Source organism: Sodiomyces alcalophilus, assembly GCF_042370955.1.
Source record: "Sodiomyces alcalophilus JCM 7366 unplaced genomic scaffold ACRALscaffold_2, whole genome shotgun sequence".
NCBI classification, from domain to species: Eukaryota; Fungi; Ascomycota; class Sordariomycetes; order Glomerellales; family Plectosphaerellaceae; genus Sodiomyces; species Sodiomyces alcalophilus.
In genome coordinates this window covers 3,143,266-3,166,125 of record NW_027263533.1, presented here as the reverse complement: position 1 = coordinate 3,166,125, position 22,860 = coordinate 3,143,266, and the positions used below count along the sequence as shown (strand labels likewise).

The window sequence follows — 22,860 nt, the reverse complement described above, 5'->3', positions numbered from 1 at the left end:
TAGCTCCTCGTAGTCTTGACTTACCCCTTTAGTTTGTCGCCCCGTTTCCCTCGCCCGCATCTTTCCACCATGACAGTCTCCGAGACGGTCTCGCTTCTGAAGAGGCCTCTTCCTCCTATACGACCAGGTAAATCCCCCGCTCTTCCTCCCCCTTTTCACCTTATTTCCTCCTCTCGTCCGCCTGCAAAGACCGCCAGCTAACCCTATAACAGCCCCATGGACGAAAGGCGATCTTTCCCCTACCCCCGATGATCCGAAGCGTCGCCTCCCGCAGGCCATCGCCCACCGCGGCTTCAAGGCACTCTACCCAGAGAACACCATGGCCGCCTTCACCGGCGCCATCGAGGCCGGAACCGACGCCATCGAGACAGACCTCCACCTCTCGTCCGACGGCGTCGTCGTCATCTCCCACGACCGCACCCTGAAACGCTGCTTCGGCGTCGACAAGCACATCCGCACCTCGTCCTGGTCCTACCTCTCTTCCCTCCGCACTCTTCGCAAGCCGCACCAGCCCATGCCCCGCCTCGTCGACCTCCTCAACTTGCTGGCCGAACCCGAAAACGCCCACGTCTGGCTTCTTCTCGACCTCAAGCTGCACAACCCTACCGAGGAACTCGTCGCCGCCGTTTCCCGCGATCTCCAGGCCGTGTCTCCACACCCTGACGTTCCCTGGGACGAGCGCGTCGTCATAGGGTGCTGGAACGTATGTTTAGTCGTATTTCTTGCTTGTTTCCACCTCCCTCCCGTCTTTTCCGTCATTTTTCCCAGCTCCTCTGCCACGTTGCATCATATTAACAGTTGAACCGTGCAAACAATAGCAACCGCTCCTCCACGCTTCCCTCTCCCTCCTGCCGACGTATTCAGTCGCACACACCTCCTTCTCGACTTTCAACTCGTCCCGCTTCCTCCGCGACCCAGCCTACCCCGGCCTCTCCTTCAGCCTTTACCAGCCCGCCGTCATCGGACCCTGGGGTAACCGCTTCCTCCGCGCCGTCCGCGCCGCCCCCGACGCCGACGACCGCCATATCTTCTTATGGACCGTCAACGAACCCGAGTGGATGGACTGGGCCATCCGCAAGGGAGTCGACGGCGTCATCACCGACAATCCGGAGGTCTTCCTGCGAGTCCGGAAACGGTACGAGGACGAAAGCACCGATGCGCCAGAGGTGGGAGACGATGACACCCCTGAGGCGCCCGATGACATAGAGCCGCGGCCGACCAGTTGGGGCCGCTGGGCGAGGTTATATCTCCGGGTTGCCGCCCTTCAGGTACTTCTCACCGTCTTGATGCCGTTCTTGCTGCGGACGAAGCGCTTCAAGTTCACCAAGACGGGGAAGTGATTCTGTGGTTTCCCTGGCGCGACGGAGTAATGACATGGTTTAGATTTACTTATTTCTTCTCTCTTCTTTTGCATCTGCCTTGTCTATTCTATACTAAGATGAAGAGGCCAGCCATATATTTTCAGACACCCTTACAAATCGAGACTGGGCGGCGTCAGAAACCAGGACAAAACCAAATTCACTGCAATACAGGTACATCGTACCCTGTCATAAGGGGGTAGAAACAGAGACGACATGATCCCAATATTGCGAGATGGGTTCACATGCAAGTACGAGACGTAGGGGGGTTTCAAATTCTCATCACGAGAGGTTTGGAGGATAAAGATTCATTTCGATATCTAACACCTAACATGCAAAAGCCGGAATAAAAATCAATCAATCATATAGATCATCAAATCAAAATAAATGTCCCAAGAAATTCCTGGTACATTCAACTCGCTCCGCCCACTCCATACATAGAACCAACCGATCCGACCAGGCTACCCGAGTCTTGCGCGTACGTGAAAAGCGAAGAAAGACTTCAAAAAAAAAAAAAAACAGCTCCGCCGCCCAGAGGTATTTGTCCCGTTCCCATCCTCCCAATCCTCCTGCGCGACACACGCGAAAATATGAGAATGTATATATCGAATCATTGCCAGCCTCCCCCGTCAGATTGCGTAAGAGTTGTTCAAGGGGTTCATGATGAATCCGTCGTTGTTGCTACACGACGCGAGCAGCGCATTGCGGTACTCCAAGGTGCTGACGCCCATGTTGGTGTTTGTGTTGCTGCCGTTATTGCTATTGTTGTTGTTGCTGTTGCTGTTGTGGTTGTTGCTACCGTTGCTGTTGTTGGTTTCGCTAGGAACCGAGTGGTCGTCGCCCGAGCTGAGGCTCTCCTCGCTCAGCGTGCTTGGCGGCGCAGCGGCGCCGGGGTTGTAGTCGCCAATGCTAAAGTGCGTCAGGTCCCACGAGTCGGGCGACCACTCGTTCAGGGTGGTTGAGGGCGGCGTCGACTCGCTTAATGCCAACGGGGGCCCGCCGTAGATGGCGTCGTATACGTTGTTGTAGCCACCATCCATGGAACCGAGCAGGGCTTCCCATTCTGAAGGCGATACGCCGCCGGCCGTCTTCTGGGGAGCTTGTTGCGGCGCATAATTCTGCGGGAGGCGACGGCGCGCCTGCGATATCGTATGCTGCTGCCGACGGCGGGCCTGGGGGTCTGAGGATGACGCTGGCCTGTCCGAGGGTTTAGGGAGCGACTGATAATCGAGGTTGTGTCTTCTCGGCGTCGGAGAAGACATCCCATGGTACCTGTCCATTGGCGGCGCCTGTGACATTGAGTGGCGTTGATTGTGTCGCGCGGCCGTCACATCCTGAGGCCTCAAGTTGTCAAACGACGGTCGAGACCGAGACCTGTGCAGGCCGGGACGCTGCTGCGTACTAGGCATAGTCATTCGGCGCAGTCTTTCCTGGTCGCGAAGGAGGTCGGCATCAACGGGGGATGCGCCGCCGCCCTGGTGCCGGCCAAGAACAACGCCTTGGGCCGGAGGCGAATGTTGATTCGAGGGAGGCGGCACTGGCGGTGAGGCACGCTGCAAGGTGTGAAACGCGTTGGCATCTGGAGAGTGTCGAGCTGTTGGAAGCGCCAGGGACGGTTCGTCAAGGTGAACCAGCTTGCCAGCCACTCGTGCAAAGTCGATACACCCTGGCGCTTTTTCTGCCATGACGGTCTTGGCGACGCTGTTGACGAGGCGCTCGGCATCCTTCATCATCTTGCTGTCCTTTTTCAGACCAACAATCTGATACAGCAGCGCCATGCCACACAGCATAAGAGTATCTGCCTTGTTGAGACAGAAGGAGAATGACATGCCGCGCTCCTCAAGCAGCTGGGTGATCTGAATAATGTGTTTGCTTGCGTCGCTGACGGACATGAGCGCCGGGGCTGCCTTGTGTCCCAGGGAAGAACCGACAGCCGGGCGGTAGATGAGGATCCTGGTGCAGTAGTATGCGAGAGCCAAGAGAGGCGACCTGCTTCCCGTGACATCCGTCGACGGTTTATCTTGCACGAAGTTAAGTTTCAGGTGGCCCGGGAGTGATTCCAGCCAGCCGTTGAGCTCCACCTCCAAGGCGGACATCTGCTCCAGGGATAGCTCGTGGACGGCCGCAGCCGGGTAATTCTTCTCCAGGACCTTGGCGAGGATCCGAGAGCAGCGGAAAAGGGCAAGGGCGCTAGAGAGTTTGGTGTATTCCCCTGGGAGAGTCGGCTGAAAGCCCTTCTCTGTCACATACTCATCGTCGGTGTCGTAAGGGTACTCGGCGTGGATATCGTCCTCCCTGAGAAGCTTGGGAAGGCCGAGGACAGCGGCAGAGAAGCTGAATGGGTCAGCAGAGAACTTCAACACGGCGAAAGACACTTATTTCTGCTCACCAGTCCAGAGTGTACAAAGTCCAGAAGACCTTTTTACGGGTTTCAATGGTCAGAGCACCAAATGAGAAGCGTTTCTGGCTTTGGTGGAGACCCAAGCGATGGGATAGGCCGACGGCGACGCCCTTGTAGTGCTGCAGGCGCTTGTAGTCCGCTCTCACAGTGCAGTACATGAGGGCTAGGACGAGGCACTGAAGAGTAGCCATGGTGTCCTCCATCAGGATGGCATCGATGGCGCGCTGCCATTGACGTTCACAGAAAGCGAGCTGCTCCATGTCGGGAGAGCTGCTGGAGAGAGCGGCAATTGCAAAAACTAGGTAGATCTGCGCAATCTTGTGATTGCTCTTGATCTTCTCAGGGTCCGAGACGAAATCCTCGTAGGTGCGGAGGAAGGTAGGCTTGTGGAGGACAGGAAAAAGCGGCGCCCACTCCTGAAAATAGACGTTGACGCAGCGATCTGAGAAGAGCCGCGGCGGCGCCCTCACGCTCGTCTCTCTGATGACGGAATCTTGTGTCAAAGGAGGACAGCCCTGGATGTGCAAGAATGCCTCTGGGTTGAAATCGGGGTAGGCCTTCCCACTTTCTTGCAATCTCCGTTTAAAAGCCTCTGGCAAGGGATGAGCTGAGATTCACTAGGACTGGATAGGCAGGGCCCGGAAAGACAACTTACCAATAAAACTGCGACCACTTGAAGGGCCCATGAAGTATGAATCGGAATTTTCTACCCCAAGAAGGAGGGGCGATGCCTGCACTCTGAAAGTGTCCTCTTTTGCAGAAGGGGCGGACTCCTGCATGGGGCCCGAGGCTGGAGAGTTGGCAGGGGAGGCCGAGGCCACAGGGCCGCAGCGGCGGCTATTCCCGTGCACCTTGGACAGCATGTCAATCTTCTCGTCCTTCTCATCCAGCAGATCCTTCAACTCGCGGACTTCGGATTCGAGCTGGCGGACGCGTTCCTCTAGCGACTCGGTGTATCCACGGGGAAAGGCGCGGCGGCTCAGTTTATCGCTGGTGCGGCACTCGAAGCCAACGTTGGCACATTGCGAGCAGGTCGGCCGGATGCCGTCGCACCGGATCTTTTTACTTCGGCAGCGATCGCAGGCTTGGGCTATACGGCTCTGGGAGCTGCTGCCGACCTTTATGACTTTCATGGGTAATAGACCCGGCATTGTGGCGGACTTCTTCCTAAATTGCCGGGGAGGAGCGTAGAGGGTCGAATCGATAATCGGTATGTACGGCGTGGGAGGATGTATGCGAAAGGCGCGTATCGAAAAGTGAAACGGTGTCTCACAATTGCGTGGCTATCGTCGGTCGAATTTGATCCCGGTTCGCAACTTTTGTTTCTCGACGGTACGCGTGATTTGTCGTCGTTCGTGTCGAGTCGAGCGAGTCCTCGAAGGCCGGTTTTTGATGCGAAACACACAGGAAAACAATAGCAATGGAAACAGTAGAACAAAGCACCAAGAAATTAAAAATCAATAAAGCGGTGGAGTGGAGAGGGTCGATCTATCAAATGTCAACGGGAGCCGCTAGTATGGACGAAGTTGTCTGTGTTGAGGGGGAAAAAAAAGGAGGGGAGGCGAAGAGCGTAGATGGAAGAATGAAGGCCAGGCGAACGTTCGGTGGGTGCGGTGGAGTAGAAGAACTGAATACCTAGGTTAGGTACTGGAAAGGTGCGTTGCCGATTCCCCAAGAAAGTCCTGTACAACGGAAATATGTACACACATGTACCTAGACCCTGTACCGTTCTGTCAACCGGGTGCAGGGGTCGAATCTGGGGGAACACTGGAGGACGCGGAGAATCGCAAATGGGAGTTTGCCGGGATAACGTTTCTCATTTCTCGCATCCTAATTGGATACATTCTTGTTTTCGTTGCTCCACTCCTCTTTTCCGCATTTTTCTTTGTCTGGGCTTTGCATCGGCAAGGCTTGGTCTTGTCTTTATTACCTAAGTATACCGGTCCAGCCCCTATCATGACATTGCGCCATTGCCAGTCCCGTCTGTTTTCTTAGTGCGAAGTACCTAGTTCGTGGAATCGGAGCCCTTCGCGTGAAAAAAACTGTAGTCTAATAGGACAATAGCCCTTAGTCGCAGGTTTCCCCTTATCGTCTCTTCGTGTGGGTTCGGTGATGGTATGGCCACCATAGTGGGCTTGACAATGACTTGAGCGGCCCCAAGTCTTGAGGATATTCATCCCTCCACACTCTCTCTGTCTGGCCCGCTTTCCCCAGGTTTTTCCCAGCCCTGGACTTTAAGGGTTCGGATGAAGCTAAAGATTGAATCTCATCAATAGCTGCGCATATACGACGACGGGCCAATGGGGATGGTCGTCACTGAGAAAAGATCAGAATAGGCTCCTGGGGATCCTATCTTGGCTGACGCAGTTGCCTACGCCCCTCACCTGCACGACTCGCCATGGCCAAGACGGTGCACTCCTTGCAACTATCTACATCCTACTGGGCTCTTGTTCGTCACCAGCGACCACCCACATCATTCTACGCTACATAATGGGATAGTAAGTAAATGGGTGACCAGGTGTGGCACAGACATGGTATTGCACTCCAGGCGACCCGTGCGACCCTATATCCATTTCCATCATCCCAGAGTCAGGAGCTATCTATGCATTGGCGATTTGCGATCCCAGAGGCCCCGGATACCCAAGAAGGCGCATGCGGTGGGTGGCTCGTCCTTTTTGCCAAAACTGTCCTCAGAGATTCCAGAGTTTACTTGAGACGCTGGAAGCCGGAACGCGCGAGCATCTATCTACCACTACAACGTACTTATTGCACCATGTTGGGCGTATAAACGATTCCAACGCAACTCTGGATTTTCCAATTTCACTCTGGATCCTTGATCGCTAAACAACTGCCGCTCGCTAGCTGATACCAACCAGCATTGAGTCTACTTCAAACATTATATAGCGTTCCCATTATATCATGGAAGCCATGTCAATGGGGGCAAAGAAACGAATGAGGAAGGAAAGGGAAAAAGATATAACACGGGGAAATTACGGAATGGGCTCCGAAGTACCTTTACGTCGGTACCCTTGGCAATAATGGAGGAAGAAGGGGTTTCAGACTTGGCAAAGATCAGACATTGCGGGGATATCATCTATCCTACACCGTTGTACCGTTGTGGTACTTGTCGTACGTTGTACCTTAAGAGGTATCCACCACCTCCCACCATTTGCGTCATCGGTCGAAAAGCAGGCCTCGTCTCTCCTATCTGTTGGGGGGAGAGATAGAGAGAGTCAATGAGAACAAAGATATCGCGCTGGCCAACATGGCTTGTTGGATGGCTTGTAAGTACAACGTAAGTAGACTGACTGGCAACGAAATTTGTACAAGGCTGTGTCTGACTGTCGTCCGATGCCCATGGGGCCAGTAACGCTAGCTAGCACTTGCTTCTTGGCGGGAGGAGGAGGCCTGTGTTTCCAACATCTCGCGTGTTCCTTCTCACCAAATTGCGAGGAATACGTCGTGGGAATTCCATACACCTTCTTCGTCCCCGTTTGATCAACTGCAAGTGGAAGGAAAAAAAGACATCTCATCTCCAAGGAGTTATATCGTGGCGGTTGGCCCTCAAACAGCACCAGGACAAGAGAACAGGCCGTTGGACAACCGCCCGCTTTCGCCAAATTGGGAAACATCTTCCCCCAGCTTTCGTCGTGATCCCAGCCACATGGCACCCCATACATTGTACCTCTCAGCTAGAATCTTCACTCTTATTGGAGGCAGCATCTCCCGCTTGTTCGCTTTGGGAAACTTCCATCGATCCGAGATATGCCACCACAGCCTTAGCCGCGAGGAGTTGGGTTTTCTGCCGGTTTGACGCGGTCACCCCCGCACTTGTCAGCCCAGTCGCTCTAGTCCCTTCTTAAAACGAACGGCCTGCAGGGTACTACGAAGTAGAGGCTCTGCCACGAGGGCAGGGGAAGGGAAATGACCAAGGAATGCGAAAGACAGACAACATGTATTATGCAGTCAAAACATGGGGACCGCAGAAATGGAAAGACGAAAACGCACCTGTTCTTTTAATGTTCGCGCCGCTCCCTCCAAGACGCTAGCCTCCTGCCCTCTCAACGCATTGGCCGCTTCGGTGCATTCTGCGCGAATACCTTCCCTTTCCAATGACGAAGCCTCGGTCGGGTTCTCATCGTCTGGAGGGAAGAACTCAGTTTGCACCCGCTCTAGTTGGGCAGACACCCGCTCCTCCACAACGGTAACGACCCGGAGCCGGAACACATCGTAGAGCGGGTGACTGCTGGCGAGCTCCTCCAGGGCGTCTATCCGGTCGGTCACGTCTTCGTCCTGCCAGAGGACCCTCAACTCTCGACTTCCCTCGGTGTCCTGTAGGACTCGGAATGCCAGGCCATCTTCCTCGTTGAGACACAGGAGCCAAGCGAAGGGGCTTTCCCAAGTCACATCGCTGCCGGTCGTCCGGCCGAGCTGTACCGTACGCGGTCCGTTGAATATGTGTGTCTTGGCCATCCCCAGGGGGTCGTCTTCCAACGGTATCAGTGGTAGCGTGACATAATCCGTTGATCGCGTGGGGTCCAGAAACCCATAACTGAACAGCATTTCTGCCCCGGACTTTCCTTCCCCGTACGAGATGGTCACTTCCTCCCCGGCCGAAATGCTAGCACCGGGTCGCAGAAGAAGCTTGACCCCAGTCGACTGGTCGTCGGAATCCTCGTCGTAATAGGCGTTGGCAGCGGACGAGTGGTTTGCCAGGTCCAGCACGGGCACCATGCACGCACCTAGGTATGGCAGCTCCAGGTTCCGAGACCGGTACCAGGCGTCGACGAGAAACCAGTCTGCTCGCGTTACCCTGTCGTCGTCCCAGAAAAGAGCATTCCAAAACGGGAGGTCGGACGATGCGGTCCGGATTTTATCGTATTCGTCTGTCAACGCCTCGATCTTGGCGTTCAGGGCGGCCTGTACGTTGGACATGTTAAGATTCACCCGTCGACGTTGGTGCAACAGTCGGCGTAGCCAAATGGAAAATGGGTACACACCTCGAGAGAGGTTCCACGCAACAGCTGCCGTTCGGCATCCGACCACATGGTCGGAACAGGTACATGGCCCGGCAAGAACCTTGTGTACTCGGCCCACGGCGTATGGACGGGCCCCGTGATGGTGCCAGATCCGGCCGTGGACGGGGGATGAGTGCCTAACACCCACTGGGCGAGAAGAAAAAGACAAGCATCGACCCTCGGGGACTAGTTACCGTTCAATGTGTTCGAAAAATCAGTCCAAGGAATCCGTAGAGAAGTCGTAGTAGTAGTGGTCTTATCTATTCCCTATCCGTGCCGAAACGAGAAGGGGCATGGGGCGTGAACGCACCTTGCGCCCAGCAACATCTAGCAACTCTCGAAAGTGCCCGTCAACCTTGGTAAACTCTTCCACTGACTGGTGAGAGAGGATGAGATCACGCGGAATTCTGGCCAGAGCCGGCGGCAAGGCCGTATTGTCGTGAGTGACGTCCCGGTCAGCTACTAGGCCAGTGCCCCGTTGCGGCACATGCCGTGGAGTCACATTGATGAGAGTGACGTTATTGAGACGGTTCCAGACTGGCAATGCAGCTTCGATATCAAGTTGCTGGGCTTTCATCTCCAGTCGAGTGGTGCAAAGGAGGTGGTAATCTACCGATGCAATGTATTTCGGGGATTGGATGACATGCCATGCCGGTGGTATTTCGATTGAGAACCACCTGGTGATGAGGCGCTGGTTGATTAGTCATCATCTGAAAGACATAACGATGGATGCACTCAAACTCGATCGCGCAATTGGATATAATGCGAGGACCAAGAGACCGGGAAACCCAAAACGTATAAGCAAAATGACGTATTAGAAGAGGAATCATTCGAAGGAACCAAAATCAATCCAAAACTGAAGGAATGAATGGCTGGGATAAACAATGGAAGGGAAAAAAAGGCAAAAAAAAAAAAAAAAAAAAAAAAAAAAGAGAGAGAAATGACAAAAAGCAAAGACATTTGGAGGTAGCGCGGATTGAACGCACGACCTTCTGTAAACTTTGCAGTGAATGCAAAACAGAAATCATACCACTAGACCATACCCCCATGTATTCTTGGAGAACATATCGCTAATTGATAACATGTAGCTAACTGATCAGATACGAAGTATGCTATCATCTGAGGAGGCCCTCTTTGCAATCCCGCATATTGAACAGGCATAAGAAGCACCGCAAGTGTTGGAAACGTTGCGCGGGTTTCCTTTTTAAACAAAAACTCACCGAAAGCTGACGTCTTCCCAATGCAGAACGGACAGACAGTCCCGAAGACACGTTGATGCTTGAAAATGCACGGGCCGGGATTCTTATCCCCGTCAATTTCCACCATACGAATACAACTAGCTTCCATAATACAGGGCCGGGTTGCCCTCGATATGATCTCGTACCTTCCATCGAGTCGATTATCCTACGTTCACGTCGCCGGAGGTAAGACAGTTTCTCTCTGTCCTGGCGTGGCGTGTCAGTGTCCAACACGCGCTGGATTGTCACAGAATCCCCCGGGTGGCCACTCGGAAGGAGTCCATTGCAACCTCAATTCTGGCAGAATCCATTTGACACTTCCGATGAGCGAGGTTATAATGGCTCCGTCGGATAGCAGCGGCCTGGGGGGACTGTTGGTGCCATTGTAATGGTAGTTGGAACCGTCTAAACGGCGGTGCTTGGGGCGAGAATTACTCCAGGGCCTGTGAATGTATGTAAGAGGCACCAGGGAAAGTTATCAAGTCGGGGAACCTGGTGAATCCCTTTCCCTCTTTGACATTATAAGCCTACGGTGAGAGACTTGCTGGTGAAATTCGGCCGAAGAGAGAAATTCGAGTTGGACAAGAGGACTCGGTATAGCAATAACGGACTGCCCCGATAATAGAGTAAACAACCCCGCCATAGAACCCCACCACGAACCAAGTTTCTTGTCGAGCTTTCAGCCCTCGACTTCGCGGAGAGAATTAGCGGCTGCGACCTCATTATTCCAAAGCATGGATACGTCTGCTCGTAGCGCATTGTCCCATGAACCGTGATGCCGCAAAATCCGCGGCCTACTTCAAGAACCAAATCTTCTTCGTTCTTACCATTTAGACCCCAACGTCCTGGATAATGGCTCGAGATCCTCTTATCGGCCTCGTGGGCAAGCCGTCCGCCGGCAAGAGCACAATGCTCAACAGCCTAACGGATGCCTCGTCCAAAGTCGGTCGGTTGCCCGCTTTTTCCTTGACAGCCATCTCTCGGGAATACGGCGCGCTGATGGAACTTGTTACACCCTCACAGGAAATTTCCCGTACGCTCGCTCCCTTTCTCCACATTGGCAGGCCGCATGAGGGAAGGCATAAAAAAGAAAAATAAAGAAAGGCGGCTCAAAACTCGGATTTATACCTGACTTACTGACTCTGGTGTGTTTTTGCGTCGCAGCTTCACGACGATCGATCCACAGCGCGCCATCGGCTACCTTCAGATCCCGTGCGCTTGCGCGCGCCATGGCGTCTCCGACCGCTGCAAACCCAACTATGGCTCGTGCGTGGACGGCGTGCGGTCGGTACCCATCGAACTCCTGGACGTAGCTGGGCTCGTGCCCGGCGCGCACGAGGGCAAGGGATTGGGAAACAAGTTTTTGGATGACCTAAGGCACGCAGATGCGCTGATCCACGTGGTGGACGCCTCGGGAACCGTCGACGCCGAGGGCAAGGAGACGCGCGGGTACGATCCTTCCGTGGACATTGCGTGGCTTCGGGGCGAGATCGTGGCGTGGATCAAAGGCAACCTGTGGGAGAAGTGGGGTTCGATCAAGAGGCGGCACATTGCGGTCAAGGCGACGCCGGTGGAAACGCTGCAGAATCAGTTTTCCGGCTACGGGTCGACGGCCAAGGTGGTGGCGCGTGCGCTCGACCGGCTCTGCGTCAAAGAGCCGTTGGAGGAGTGGGACGAGGCCATGGTGGACCGGGTGGTGGAAGCCTTCACCGACGAGAAGTTCCCGACAGTCATCGCGCTCAACAAGATCGACCACCCGGACGCCGACAAGAACATCAGCAAGATCGCCAAGATGCAGGATCCCAACACCATCGTCCTGTGCTCGGCCATATCCGAGGTGTTCCTGCGCAAGATGGCCAAGCAGAGGTACGTCAAGTACACCGAGGGCAGCGAGTTTGTCGATACGCGCGACGACCTGGTCGAGCAGGGCGACGCCGACGGTGGCGGGCTGCGGGAGCTCGACGAAAAGAACCGGAACCGCATCGAGAACCTCAAAGACATGGTGCTGTACCGGTTCGGCTCGACGGGCGTCGTGCAGGTGCTGTCCAGGGCGGCCGAGCTACTGGGTCTCGTGCCCGTGTTCCCCGTACGAAACACGGCGACCTTCTCGTCGGGAGCTTCCGAGTCCAAGGCCGTGTTCCGGGACTGCGTGCTGGTGAAGAAGGGCGCCACAGTCGGCGATGTCGCGCGAAAGGTCATGGGCGATGCGCCAATAGCGTATGTGGAAGGGATAGGCGGCACGCGCGTTTCGGAGGATGATGTTGTGGCGGTTGGAAAACATGATGTAAGTGATGCCGAAATGCCCAGGGGACATTTGAGGACGAGTTGCTGACCATGACTGACTGTACCCTGTAGATCCTATCTTTCAAGGTTGGCAAGTGATCAATACACATTATATTGTTGCAGGTTCTCGACCACGGGTTTCTACGTAGAATGTAGCATGGCGTCCGATTCTTGCGATCCGGAGCCCCAAGTGAAGCGAAGCATGAGTTCTCGCCAAAGCCATGCATATAATAAGCAGCCACTCTGAAGTGGTATGATAAGGAGTTTACTTACGACGTAGCGGTTTCGGTCTGATCACATTGGTGGGACAACAAGGGTCGGTGATGCTGGGGTTGGCGATGCGCAAGTTCGTCCAATTACACCCTGAAAACTCGAACAAAGCTCGTCACGTCTGCGAATGTCAGTTGGCGATGACGCCTGTGCAGATGATTTCTCGGTGGGATTTGGACAGGCCCGTTGTACAGCACTCCTTCGGCCAATCAGAAAACTCAACGCGGCCATGTCCCAGCCTCCTTGAGCATCTGGGTCGCAGACGTGTCAGCACTACCCGCCAGGGCCTACCTCCCTGGAATGGAATAAGACGAGGGTGGCAGATTCGAGGTTGGATTGGAACGATATATCCTGGATTTTGAGAAGGGCAAAGGGTGACTGATTGCAATAAGAGCTAGAAACGTTCAATTTGTTTGCCCGGCAAGTCCGGCGGTTAGGGACGTGACCTCGTTCGCGTGGAGTGACATCATCTGTCAACAATTCGACAGTTTATAGAACTCGTTTGGTGAACAGGCCGGTCGAGACTTTGGGAAACACGAGTTCCGGTTAATAAGTACGTTGTAAGCCACAATAGCCAGACAGAATACAGGGTCACGTATCGAAAATGCGCTCGCAGTGGACGGCAACGGTAGGAGTAGTAAAGGGGTATCGATTGATTAGATGAAAGAGGTACCCGGCGCAATTCCTTCCCTCCGGTCTCTGAACGTCCGTCGCAGTAGTAAAGCAATTGCGAATTAATGCAACAAGAGGCAACAGAAACAGAAACAGAAACAGGCCGTCGCCATGATGTTTGTAGAGAAAACGCATGCCTTGGCTGGGGTGTTCGCGGCATTGTGCTAAGACCGCCAAGAGACGCAGTGGAGCCCCGGTATATTAGCGATGGAAGACGGGGAGAATGTGGTTGGGTGGTTCGATGGGGTGTGGGTTCCTAGTGGTGTGCGCGTCTTTGCGCTGCGTCGAAGGCCGGCCAAGTCACGGGGGGCATCGTAAGGCATGGTGGCGTTGCTTTCGCTTTCGGTTTGTCTTGTGTGGGATTGGTGATTACGAAATCGATGCGGCGACCGGAACGTGCGGCAATTGAAGGTGAGGCTTTCCGACGCAGTTGACCGCAGCACAAACCACGACAAAATGGAGACGAGTCACCCTCTTTAGTACTTCAGAATGATGTACAGGGCGTGGATGATACCAGGGATGTAACCTGAGTTGGGAGTGGTCAGCTTTGTTGTGTGACAGGTAAATCAAAGGGCCAGGCCAGGTGTGGGAAGCTTACCGAGGATGGTGAGGAGGATGTTGATGAGCAAGTCAGCACCGCAGCCGCGCTCGAGGAGAACACCAAGAGGAGGGAGGATGATGGCAAGGATGATCTTGCAAATATCGCTGTGCAGGAGAAGCGACAAAGTTAGTCTCACTGATGACACCACGGCGTTGGAAAACAATTCGCGAATTGCTTTTGCTTCTGCTTCCTTCACATATTGAGTCTCTTCTTACCTCGCGGTGAAAGCCATTGTGATTGTTGGTGCGACGAAAGAATGTGTGTCGTTTTGTTTTACTGTAGGGTTATTTCGGAGTTGAACAGGTAGGTAATCAACTGTTGATAATGAATGGGGAAAAGTTGTGATGTATAACAAGGCGTGGGAGGAAAATGTCGGGGAGAGTTTGACTTAAATAACAAGGCCGAGCCTGCACCCTGGGCAAGATACCAAGCCTGTGACCCTTGGGGATGGTGAGTAAGCTTGTACGCTGGGCAAAAGGTACGCTGTATGTACGTATAACGTACAGTAACTCGACATAAGTGTCGAGCCGATGTACCTAACTACGCACACCTATAACGTGGTGTTGTAAGTACATTGGCTCGACAGTTTTGTCTCGTCACTGTACTGATTACGAAGTACGAAGTATGGAGCACTTGGGAGGCAGCTTCCCTCGATTTTGGAGGATTGGGGGACTCGTAAGCGCGGCACTCCAACCCGCCCCAAGACTCACCATCCCTGCACGCATCTTGCGCCTTGGCCACCTGATGCCCTAAGAGGGCACCTTGCGGTGCGCAGACGCTGTAGCTTTGACCAAATGCGTGCGTCATCGACTCTGTGGACCAGACCGTACTAGGTACGGGACAGAACCCTGATATAGGTATTGTACTTGTACGAAGACGTTTCTCACTTTTCCAAAGCCTGCATTCCTATCAACCACCTACAGTCAACGGACCTATGTCGCACTCTGTACTTCGTACGTGTAGGTAGTGTACGTTGTATTGAACTCCAGGGGATAGATCTGCTTCCCGGTCTGCCAACCCTCAAGGGAATCATTCTGAACCGCATCGAGCTTGGAGTTGCGAAGTATCCAGGACGGACCGCGAAAATTAAATTAGAAAGGTCACTATTGCATTGGCCTCCCCACTCTAAATATCAAGCTGATCCAATCATATTTCGCCAAACAAGTTTTCGGGAATCGCATTGCGCGTCGCCAACAGTGTTCTTCGTCACAAACAATATGCGTGCATCGTTGCGTGAACCTAATGACATGGTGCCACACAGTCTCCGAGCCCTCCAAACCTGCAGGCCACAATTTGCCGACGTCACCGCCCAGCCCTGTTCGGCAGTAGGCGGGCCTAAGCCAAGCGCTGACACCCTTATTGCGTCTGATGTGGCTTAGTCTGCATTGCTTAGGCGGTGTATAGTCTGCGCCACACCTCACCTTGCTTTCGGAGCCGAACTACGTACCCACCGTACCGGCTGACCCGAAAGATACCGGCGCGGCCAGCTCGGTGAGAATTTCATGGACAGTCCCTGAAAAGCCTACGATATGATGGCATAAAATTGACCCGACGTTGATCCAACGTGGTGAGGATGAGGCATGGCGAGCTAACATTATATCCGGCCTATGTATATATCGACCATGTCGCAGTCGCTTGTGAGACAGACATATCGATTCAAGCCCTGATGTCATACATGGGAGACACGCCACCCGTGACGGGCGTCACAGGACGGGTAGCATGATCACATTCGAGACCCCCCTCCACTAGTAGACGAGATTGTGTATCCAGTACTTCGTACGGACTTTTGGTCGCATTGACATCTTTTTAAGCCTGTGAGCTTCAGGAGTCCAAAGGCGGTAGTCACATTGATATCTTGATCGAGGGCGGAGTGCGGAACAGCACCAAAGGCGTATCGTATCGTAATCTTGTCGCATTCAATTCGAACGACCCCTCTATACGCTTGGGGTGGCTATCTAATCTTCCTTAACCGTGTTGCTGACCATCCTCCTGCCCAAGAGAACCGAGCCTCCCAGAATCTTACCGACAGCGTAGCCGGCGTACAGACCGCATAGAATCGTGACAGGCCACTTCTGCCACTCGCGATCCCAGTCCAGGGGTATTGGTATAGCTCCGAGCCAGGCGCCGAAAACGGCACCAGCGCATCCGCCGAAGGTCTCGTCGAAGGGGGCCATCGCGCCGCCGATGGCGCGCCATGCTCCCGAGTCGACGCCGTGGGCGTAGAAGAGCGGGAAGAGCGCGAGCAGAGCCAGATGAGAGGAGAGGAGGAGGGTCTGCGGGATGTGGGTGAGAAACGGCGCGCCGAACAGGACAAACGCCAGGTGGGTAGCGGGCGTCACGAGCGCGGTCAGGACGAGAGAGAGGAAGAGGGCCTGGACGGAGAGTTGTTCAAAAGAGAATTAGAAAACCGTGTCTCGACATTTGGTACAGATGACGCAATTGGCCTAGCCGCGCACTCACAACATATGGGTTCGGCCCCGTGTGCTCCTGTTTCCGCTTCTCGCCCGGCCTCGGTTTCCTTGCGGCTTTGATGGCCTGGGAACCAGCCACGGGGAGGCAGACCAAGACGTAGGCGACCTGGATGACGGCGACCAGCGGTAGGGTGTTTTGGAGGGTGCGGACGGGATCCTCGACCAGGGAATTGAACTGGCTGCCGAATACGCCCAGGAGCACGACCAGATGCAGGTATCGTCCGGCTTGTGCGGCTGGTGTTGAATGGAGGAGGACGGGCTGCGGCAACACGGGCGCATCCTTCCCCTTGGTCGGCTGTGCTGAGCTCGGCATCGACGGCGGGACAGTCATGGTCCCGGTGTTGTTGAATGACATGGTAGTCGTTGGATCAATTGGCTGGTCAACACGGTGAGCTTCCTCGGGACGATTGCTGCGAGATGGCATCAAGCTCCATTTCGGGTCACGTGGTGATAGCGATAGCGGCATGTGCATTGTCGGACTCTTGATCCAAACACGGTACTGAGTAGGAGTCGTGCCATTGGCTGCCTGCATCAGCTTGGATATTGATAAGGTAGCCAGCCAATGGGAAGCAGGTCGGATGCCTCCGATGGCACCACATCGTGCCACCCTAAGATGGTAGACGGGGGGTCATCGTCAGATGCTTCCATCCAGACAGTTCTATTCATGGGAAGAAGAGGACTCATATCCTCGTTTCGAATGATTCCGCCGTATGTTATGCCTTCCGAGGCGGTCGTGTGACGGGCAGAGCCTCAATATAGGTCGTTTCCAGGTAAAGCGCGACAATTTCCCGGGCAAAGTCGCCCATCGTCTGCCCATACCGTATGCTGTGAAGCCAGTTCGGCCGTACCACGATGGACTTTTCCATTTCTCGCCGTAGGGACAGTAGAATGGGCTTCACATTTCTTTAGTATAAGAGCTGCGGTAAAGCCCAGTCCAGTGTAACTCATTTGGATCATCATCACCACACGATATCAGCATCTAACTACCACGTCAACCACGTCAACCATCCAACTACCGCATCAGCTTACTTTAGGCGCATCAAGACGTCTTCATACTCAACCTGCAAGCCCTGTCTCTCGAGATACCTACTTTTGAGTGCCTCACCCGCCAAATCCGAGGTCTCTTCTTCAAATCGCTGTCCCTGAAACGCCACACACACATCCTTCTTCTCAACCGAGAAACGTTTCCACTACCAACAAAAATGGCTGGCTTCATTGCTCGCACTGCCGTCCGCGCTGCTCAGCGCAGGCAATTCTCCATCCTCAACGTCATGCGGAAGACGGCCCGCACGTTTGAGCCGCATCCCTACCAGAGGATGACCGTCTCCGAGACAGCTTCGCCCAACTATGGCAAGATGGTCAAGGACCGTTTCACCACGGCGATAATGTAAGCCCCTTTCCCCCAAGATGCCAGTATCTCGTGGCCCTTGGCCGTGTGCTGTGAACCTGAACTAACTGGTGTTGATATATAGGTTTTTCCCGCTTGCATCAGTTCTTTTTGGCTGGCCTATGGCCGCCAATAAGCTCGTCGGCAACCACGTTTGAACAATATTTCTGTCTATTTGATAGTGACCATCTGCATGTCACAATTCGGGAGTTATGGGGGCAGCGGCAGACACCTTGGGCATTGATGATTTAGGTAGACCTTTCTGGCTATACACATCATGTCGCATTAGGGGACGGCGTTGAGGGAAATTTCCGCTGCGATTTCTTTTTCTACAGCGCAGTGAATTTACAAACATAGTTTAATATAACCCAAGGTACATTTCATAAAGGAATCTAAACATATACACTTGATGGCCATCTGTCGTTGTTTATTGGGACCCATGGATACTCCTGAACGATCTGCGTTGCTAGTCGAGCTAGTGTGCTGGTTAAATTCACCTCGTGTTGTCTCACCTTACAATTTGTCGCTACTTTACGATATCATCGACTCGGAATGTGGGCGGCGGGTTGAGCCAAGTCGATGCCCTCGATGCTGCTTAATTTATAACATCTCGCAAGTTAATCGTCAATGGTGAGCAGTTCTCCCCGTACCGTAGGTAGAGAGTCACAGCAGCTGAGGAGCTGAGTCATCTGGGTCTACACCTTCTACCGTAATATCCACTGTTACTGCATGCAGAGTCTTCCAGGTACAGTGGGTAAGCAAAAGTGGCGATTAGAAATACCCCACCAACGCGTTACAGCGCGTTTTCCTCCTTCAACACTATCAACCCTTCAACTTCAAAAAATCGTCAAAAATCAGAAAATGCCCCTAATTACGCCGCGCGTTAAGCATTCGCCTTATAAACGGACCCTGATTGCGCACGCCTATTTTAGTGGACTCAGTCAAAGGGAGGTAGGGATCAAATTCAATATATCTCCAGTGTCGGTATCTGGTATCGCGCGCCGCTACGAATCATAAATATCAGCCCGATTAAAACCACGGTCTAGCCGCCCCCAGGCCCTTAATACGTATAAAAAAAGACGTATCCTACGTACTATCGGCCTTAACCCTTTTATATTACCTACTAAATTAAAGATTAAGCTAGGCCTTACTTACTTAAAATACACTATTATACGATACCTTTATTTATAGGGCTTCTAGCACTCCCGCGCGCTACGCCGGCCGACCCTAACCCTAAGGCACGCGTAAATACGTTTAGAGTAGTGCCTACGCCACGCCTCTAAACCCCTAGACTAGTGGAAACGGGTTATTTTTTCGGATAAAACCATAGTCGCGCGCGGAGAAGGGCAGAGGCAGAAATAGGTTTTCTGCCGTCCTATACGTTAACTTCATCGATATGTTATACCTTTACTAACAAATTTATAGGGAAAGCGACTTTAATATAATATTATCTAGCCTCGTGATAAGCCTACGCGCTATTTATAGATATTCTAGGCCGGCTTTTTATACAATAAACGCACCGAATTAATCGCCCTTCACGGGGACCCTAATACACCGCGCAGAGGCGTTACGGCAGCCGTTATTAAGCGCACGCTTAAAGAAGCGCTTCCTATAATATACGAACCGGGTAGTGTATTCGTTCAAGATAACGCTGCCGTACACAAGGCGCGCCTCGTTCAAAATTAGTTACTGCTATAGGGTCTAGAGAATAAGGTTACTATCCTGGATTAGCCGCCGTATTCGCCTAATCTTAATCCTATCAAAAACCTATAGAAAACACTAAAAGAGAGGATCCATTTACGGAATCCTAGTCTAGCACGGATAGGCTCTACGATAACGTCGTACGAATTACTCTGCCGGGCCGCGGTGGAAGTATAGGACGATTTTAAAGAGGAGCTTTTACAGGCTCTAATTAAGTCGATGCCGCGAAGGGTTAAGGCTTATATCGCGGCTAGGGGGTGGTATATAAAGTATTAAAAAGATATAACTAGATATTCCTTTTATACGGTCACTCCCCTCTATAAATCTGATTTTTCCGAAATTTTAGAAGTAGTATTCGTAAAGTTATTTGTATTTATATTCGAAGGGTTAAAATGAGGTTCTTGTGATGATATTTGGATGTGGGTCGCCTAATCGCTACTTTTGCTTACTCACTGTACACCGTATATGTGCCTGAATCCGTTTCAGTAGCCCGAGTGGTACATTCCCAGTTTAGTTTAGCGTCTCGCGCCCCTGTAAGCTCCTGAGGCCCAAGACGGTCCCTGACCGCGTCTCGAGGTTCCTGCTGTTCTTGAGAAGCTCTCCTGGAAAATGAAGATCCCGTTCCCCTTGTCGATTCAACCTTTCTAGACGAAAACCTCCGAAATCGTTGCCAGCTCCGACATCTCGAATAACCACACCAAACAATAGCTTTGCGTCGATAGCCGAATCTGTCATACCCAACATCAACACCCCCCAAGCCTCTCGAGTGGGAGACCCTGAAAAGGACACGGCCACAAAAGTAGATCGCGGGAGAACAGGACCCTTGTGAAAACGGGCCAAGGAGTCGGGCATCTCGCATGCCTCGTGCACCATGGCGGACTCTCTTCATAACGCCCCCATTGTCCTGGACAATGGTTCAGGCACGATTCGAGCAGGCTTCGCCGGCGATGACCTACCAAAATGCTACTTTCCTTCTTTCGTAGGAAGACCCAAACACCTCAGGGTACTCGCCGGTGCGCTGGAAGGGGAAGTCTTCATCGGGCAAAAGGCGGCGACGGAGCTACGCGGCCTGCTAAAGATCCGGTATCCCTTGGAACACGGCATCGTTACGGACTGGGACGACATGGAGAAGATTTGGGAATACGTATATGGCGAGGGACTCAAGACGCTCAGTGAAGAGGTGCGCATCATCTTTCCCCGACGCATATTCCTTCGGTCGCCTCTCTTCCCTGTCCTGCACACACAAGACAAATGTCTTTTTTGCTAACAAAAGACGCTGTCTGTCTTGGGAATTTTAGCATCCCGTCTTGCTCACCGAACCTCCTCTGAATCCTCGGAGCAACCGTGACATTGCCGCCCAGATTCTCTTCGAGACCTTCAACGTCCCCGCCCTCCACACTTCGATCCAAGCCGTCCTCTCCCTCTACGCGTCCGGCCGAACCACCGGCATCGTCCTCGACTCGGGCGACGGCGTCTCCCACGCCGTGCCCGTGTACGAAGGCTTTGCCATGCCCAGCAGCATCCGCCGCATCGACGTGGCCGGCCGCGACGTCACGGAATACCTGCAGACCCTGCTGCGCAAGAGCGGCTACGTATTCCACACCAGCGCGGAGAAGGAAGTCGTCCGGCTGATCAAGGAGTCGGTCAGCTACGTGGCGCAAGACCCGCGCCGCGAGGAAAAGGAATGGATGCAGCGGTCGGGCGACCAGGGGAAGACGGTCGAATACGTACTACCTGACGGGCACAAAATGAAGGTGAGGCTGAGCCTACTTGTCCCTCTCCCTGCCTATGAAACAAAAAAAAAGAACTTGAGGCTTACAGTGGATTAGATTGGCGCCGAGCGGTTCCGCGCACCAGAAATCCTCTTTGACCCTGAAATCATCGGCCTCGAGTATCCCGGCGTACATCAGATCGTAGTAGACGCCATCAGTCGCACCGACCTCGACCTCCGCAAGTCGCTGTACAGCAACATTGTGCTGTCGGGCGGGAGCACGCTGACCAAGGGGTTCGGCGACCGTCTCCTGACGGAGCTTCAGCGGCTGGCGGTCAAGGACATGAGGATAAAGATCTTTGCGCCGCCAGAGCGCAAGTATTCGACCTGGATCGGCGGCAGCATTCTGGCTGGTCTCAGCACATTCCGAAAGGCAAGTCGGTCGGGCGTTTGCCAGCATCGTCGGCGTTTGATCTCTTCCCTCTTTATTTCTTTTCTTTCCAATGAAACAAGCTTACTGACCGCTTCATACTTTAGATGTGGGTGAGCATCGACGACTGGCACGAAAACCCGGACATCATCCACACCAAATTCACGTAGACCTCATGAATTTTTGGAATATAACAGCGATTCGCGAGCGAGTCCGGCGAGCATGCGTATGCGTAACGATAATATGGGGGGTGGTCGTGACACTCATGGAAAGCGTATACAAAAGCCGGCATTTACATGCTGGACATACTTTGGCTTGAGGCCCGGAGTATACTGTTCGTTCTGTCACCATTCTTGACAGTGATGTGTCACGACGATAGAGGAGGAATCGGCCGCTTCTTTTTTCTCTTTTCGAGGACGACATCCAGAGGAGATGAAGGGACGATGTGTCGGCGGCTGGGATGAGGACGTGGCCAAAGACCTGGACCAGGTTTCCAGACGAATGATTACGCTTTAGGCGAGGCGGCATGTGAGGTAATGTCAGCTCTACAAAGTTGAAAATGATACCCCCATCTGCTGTCCCCTTGTCGTCGTGCCACGTTATATCTCGAGATGTGCTGTATGATAGCCAACCAGAATGCGATGTCCCTTGAACCCAGGACAGAAAACAGATGGCCAAGTCACCTTCAAGGACAGCCAAGAAGGGTATATTGCCAGCTGTGTGTATTCGAATAGCGATTTCCGCCATCACTTCGACAAAATCCCATAATATATCGTCGCTGCTTGTTCTCCCTGGCGTTACGGAGCAGAAAAATAATCAAGACAACGCAAATTCACACAAATATGGACAAACATAGCCGAGTCCACCTCGTCTTCTTTATTTTCCAGGCCATCCCCTACTATTACAATCTTATACTACTATAAATGTTGTTGCTACTGACAAGAGACGAGGGACAGGAGATCGTCTCCCTCCCATCTCATCATCCCCCTTCCATGGAACAACCAAAATGCTGATGCCACCAAATATTCGCCCCCCTTCCTTCGTCCTCCCTCGCCCTTGGTTCCCATCGCTGTCCCAGCCCCCTGCGTGTCCTCATATACCACCGCCTTGCACCGAGAACACTCCCTCCCCGAGCTGGGTAAAGCTAAAACAAATCCGGCCTCTCCCTCCCCTCCGCATAAAAAGAATGTAAAGCAACCCTCTAATGTAATGGAAGAAAACGAAGGTCGCTGAAAGCAAGCACCGAGTCGTAAAAGCTGCTGGGTCATGCCGTCATAAGATGAATGTCGTATCCACTTCCTCAATTTTCCAACATTCCT

General features: G+C 53.2%; 9 protein-coding genes and 1 non-coding gene across 10 annotated transcripts; 5 read left to right on the top strand and 5 right to left on the bottom strand.

Annotated features, from left to right (window-relative positions):
* Positions 1-69: 69 nt before the first annotated feature.
* ACRALDRAFT_2025864 (uncharacterized protein) lies at positions 70-1,340 on the top strand (the record flags this gene model as incomplete). Its single annotated transcript, XM_071020354.1, has 3 exons — positions 70-127; positions 213-703; positions 819-1,340. 3 exons carry the CDS (start codon positions 70-72, stop codon positions 1,338-1,340), a joined length of 1,071 nt encoding a protein of 356 aa, XP_070877263.1.
* Positions 1,341-1,987: 647 nt separating this feature from the next.
* ACRALDRAFT_1048075 (uncharacterized protein) lies at positions 1,988-5,293 on the bottom strand (the record flags this gene model as incomplete). The annotated part of the gene is made up of 3 exons (XM_071015533.1): positions 4,415-5,293; positions 3,748-4,351; positions 1,988-3,692 (listed from the first exon to the last, which is right to left on the bottom strand). The coding sequence occupies exons 1-3, from the start codon at positions 4,908-4,910 to the stop codon at positions 1,988-1,990; spliced, it is 2,805 nt and encodes a 934-aa protein (XP_070877262.1). The 5' UTR covers positions 4,911-5,293.
* Positions 5,294-5,876: 583 nt separating this feature from the next.
* ACRALDRAFT_207430 (uncharacterized protein) lies at positions 5,877-6,603 on the top strand (the record flags this gene model as incomplete). The annotated part of the gene is made up of 7 exons (XM_071022245.1): positions 5,877-5,888; positions 5,911-5,973; positions 6,036-6,068; positions 6,096-6,257; positions 6,289-6,314; positions 6,347-6,416; positions 6,454-6,603. 7 exons carry the CDS (start codon positions 5,877-5,879, stop codon positions 6,601-6,603), a joined length of 516 nt encoding a protein of 171 aa, XP_070877261.1.
* A 374-nt stretch (positions 6,604-6,977) lies between these two features.
* ACRALDRAFT_1061461 (uncharacterized protein) lies at positions 6,978-9,392 on the bottom strand. Its single transcript, XM_071016430.1, has 4 exons — positions 9,088-9,392; positions 8,760-8,963; positions 7,768-8,679; positions 6,978-7,561 (listed from the first exon to the last, which is right to left on the bottom strand). Exons 1-4 carry the CDS (start codon positions 9,352-9,354, stop codon positions 7,448-7,450), a joined length of 1,497 nt encoding a protein of 498 aa, XP_070877260.1. The 5' UTR covers positions 9,355-9,392; the 3' UTR covers positions 6,978-7,447.
* A 346-nt stretch (positions 9,393-9,738) lies between these two features.
* Positions 9,739-9,824, bottom strand: ACRALDRAFT_t70. The gene has a single exon. It is a non-coding gene; the product is annotated as a tRNA-Ala (tRNA).
* Positions 9,825-10,867: 1,043 nt separating this feature from the next.
* On the top strand, positions 10,868-12,397 carry ACRALDRAFT_2101281 (uncharacterized protein; the record flags this gene model as incomplete). Its single annotated transcript, XM_071023053.1, has 3 exons — positions 10,868-10,965; positions 11,180-12,299; positions 12,371-12,397. 3 exons carry the CDS (start codon positions 10,868-10,870, stop codon positions 12,395-12,397), a joined length of 1,245 nt encoding a protein of 414 aa, XP_070877259.1.
* A 1,319-nt stretch (positions 12,398-13,716) lies between these two features.
* Positions 13,717-13,947, bottom strand: ACRALDRAFT_2100232 (uncharacterized protein; the record flags this gene model as incomplete). The annotated part of the gene is made up of 2 exons (XM_071023003.1): positions 13,717-13,766; positions 13,839-13,947. Coding segments are annotated over 2 exons (159 nt in total), but the record flags the coding sequence as incomplete, so codon positions are not given.
* Positions 13,948-15,796: 1,849 nt separating this feature from the next.
* Positions 15,797-16,625, bottom strand: ACRALDRAFT_2097912 (uncharacterized protein; the record flags this gene model as incomplete). Its single annotated transcript, XM_071022857.1, has 2 exons — positions 15,797-16,213; positions 16,302-16,625. The coding sequence occupies 2 exons, from the start codon at positions 16,623-16,625 to the stop codon at positions 15,797-15,799; spliced, it is 741 nt and encodes a 246-aa protein (XP_070877257.1).
* Positions 16,626-16,874: 249 nt separating this feature from the next.
* On the top strand, positions 16,875-18,570 carry ACRALDRAFT_2046738 (uncharacterized protein; the record flags this gene model as incomplete). Its single annotated transcript, XM_071021523.1, has 12 exons — positions 16,875-16,912; positions 16,969-17,020; positions 17,059-17,139; positions 17,222-17,311; positions 17,347-17,680; positions 17,705-17,752; positions 17,785-17,880; positions 17,910-17,951; positions 17,989-18,038; positions 18,088-18,329; positions 18,437-18,449; positions 18,499-18,570. The coding sequence occupies 12 exons, from the start codon at positions 16,875-16,877 to the stop codon at positions 18,568-18,570; spliced, it is 1,158 nt and encodes a 385-aa protein (XP_070877256.1).
* Positions 18,571-19,999: 1,429 nt separating this feature from the next.
* Positions 20,000-22,212, top strand: ACRALDRAFT_1040292 (uncharacterized protein). The gene is made up of 4 exons (XM_071015175.1): positions 20,000-20,580; positions 20,699-21,154; positions 21,230-21,544; positions 21,649-22,212. Exons 1-4 carry the CDS (start codon positions 20,272-20,274, stop codon positions 21,709-21,711), a joined length of 1,143 nt encoding a protein of 380 aa, XP_070877255.1. The 5' UTR covers positions 20,000-20,271; the 3' UTR covers positions 21,712-22,212.
* Positions 22,213-22,860: the final 648 nt, after the last annotated feature.

Bases quoted from the DNA above. Each gene is read 5' to 3' on its own strand.
- ACRALDRAFT_1040292 (XM_071015175.1), top strand. From the start codon at position 20,272: ATGGCGGACTCTCTTCATAACGCCCCCATTGTCCTGGACAATGGTTCA. The intron at 20,581-20,698 runs GTGCGCATCATC...TGGGAATTTTAG, and splicing joins TCAAGACGCTCAGTGAAGAG to CATCCCGTCTTGCTCACCGA. The intron at 21,155-21,229 runs GTGAGGCTGAGC...ACAGTGGATTAG, and splicing joins CTGACGGGCACAAAATGAAG to ATTGGCGCCGAGCGGTTCCG.
- ACRALDRAFT_1061461 (XM_071016430.1), bottom strand. From the start codon at position 9,354: ATGAAAGCCCAGCAACTTGATATCGAAGCTGCATTGCCAGTCTGGAAC. The intron at 8,964-9,087 runs GTGCGTTCACGC...AACGGTAACTAG, and splicing joins TAGATGTTGCTGGGCGCAAG to TCCCCGAGGGTCGATGCTTG. The intron at 8,680-8,759 runs GTGTGTACCCAT...TCCAACGTACAG, and splicing joins TGCGTGGAACCTCTCTCGAG to GCCGCCCTGAACGCCAAGAT.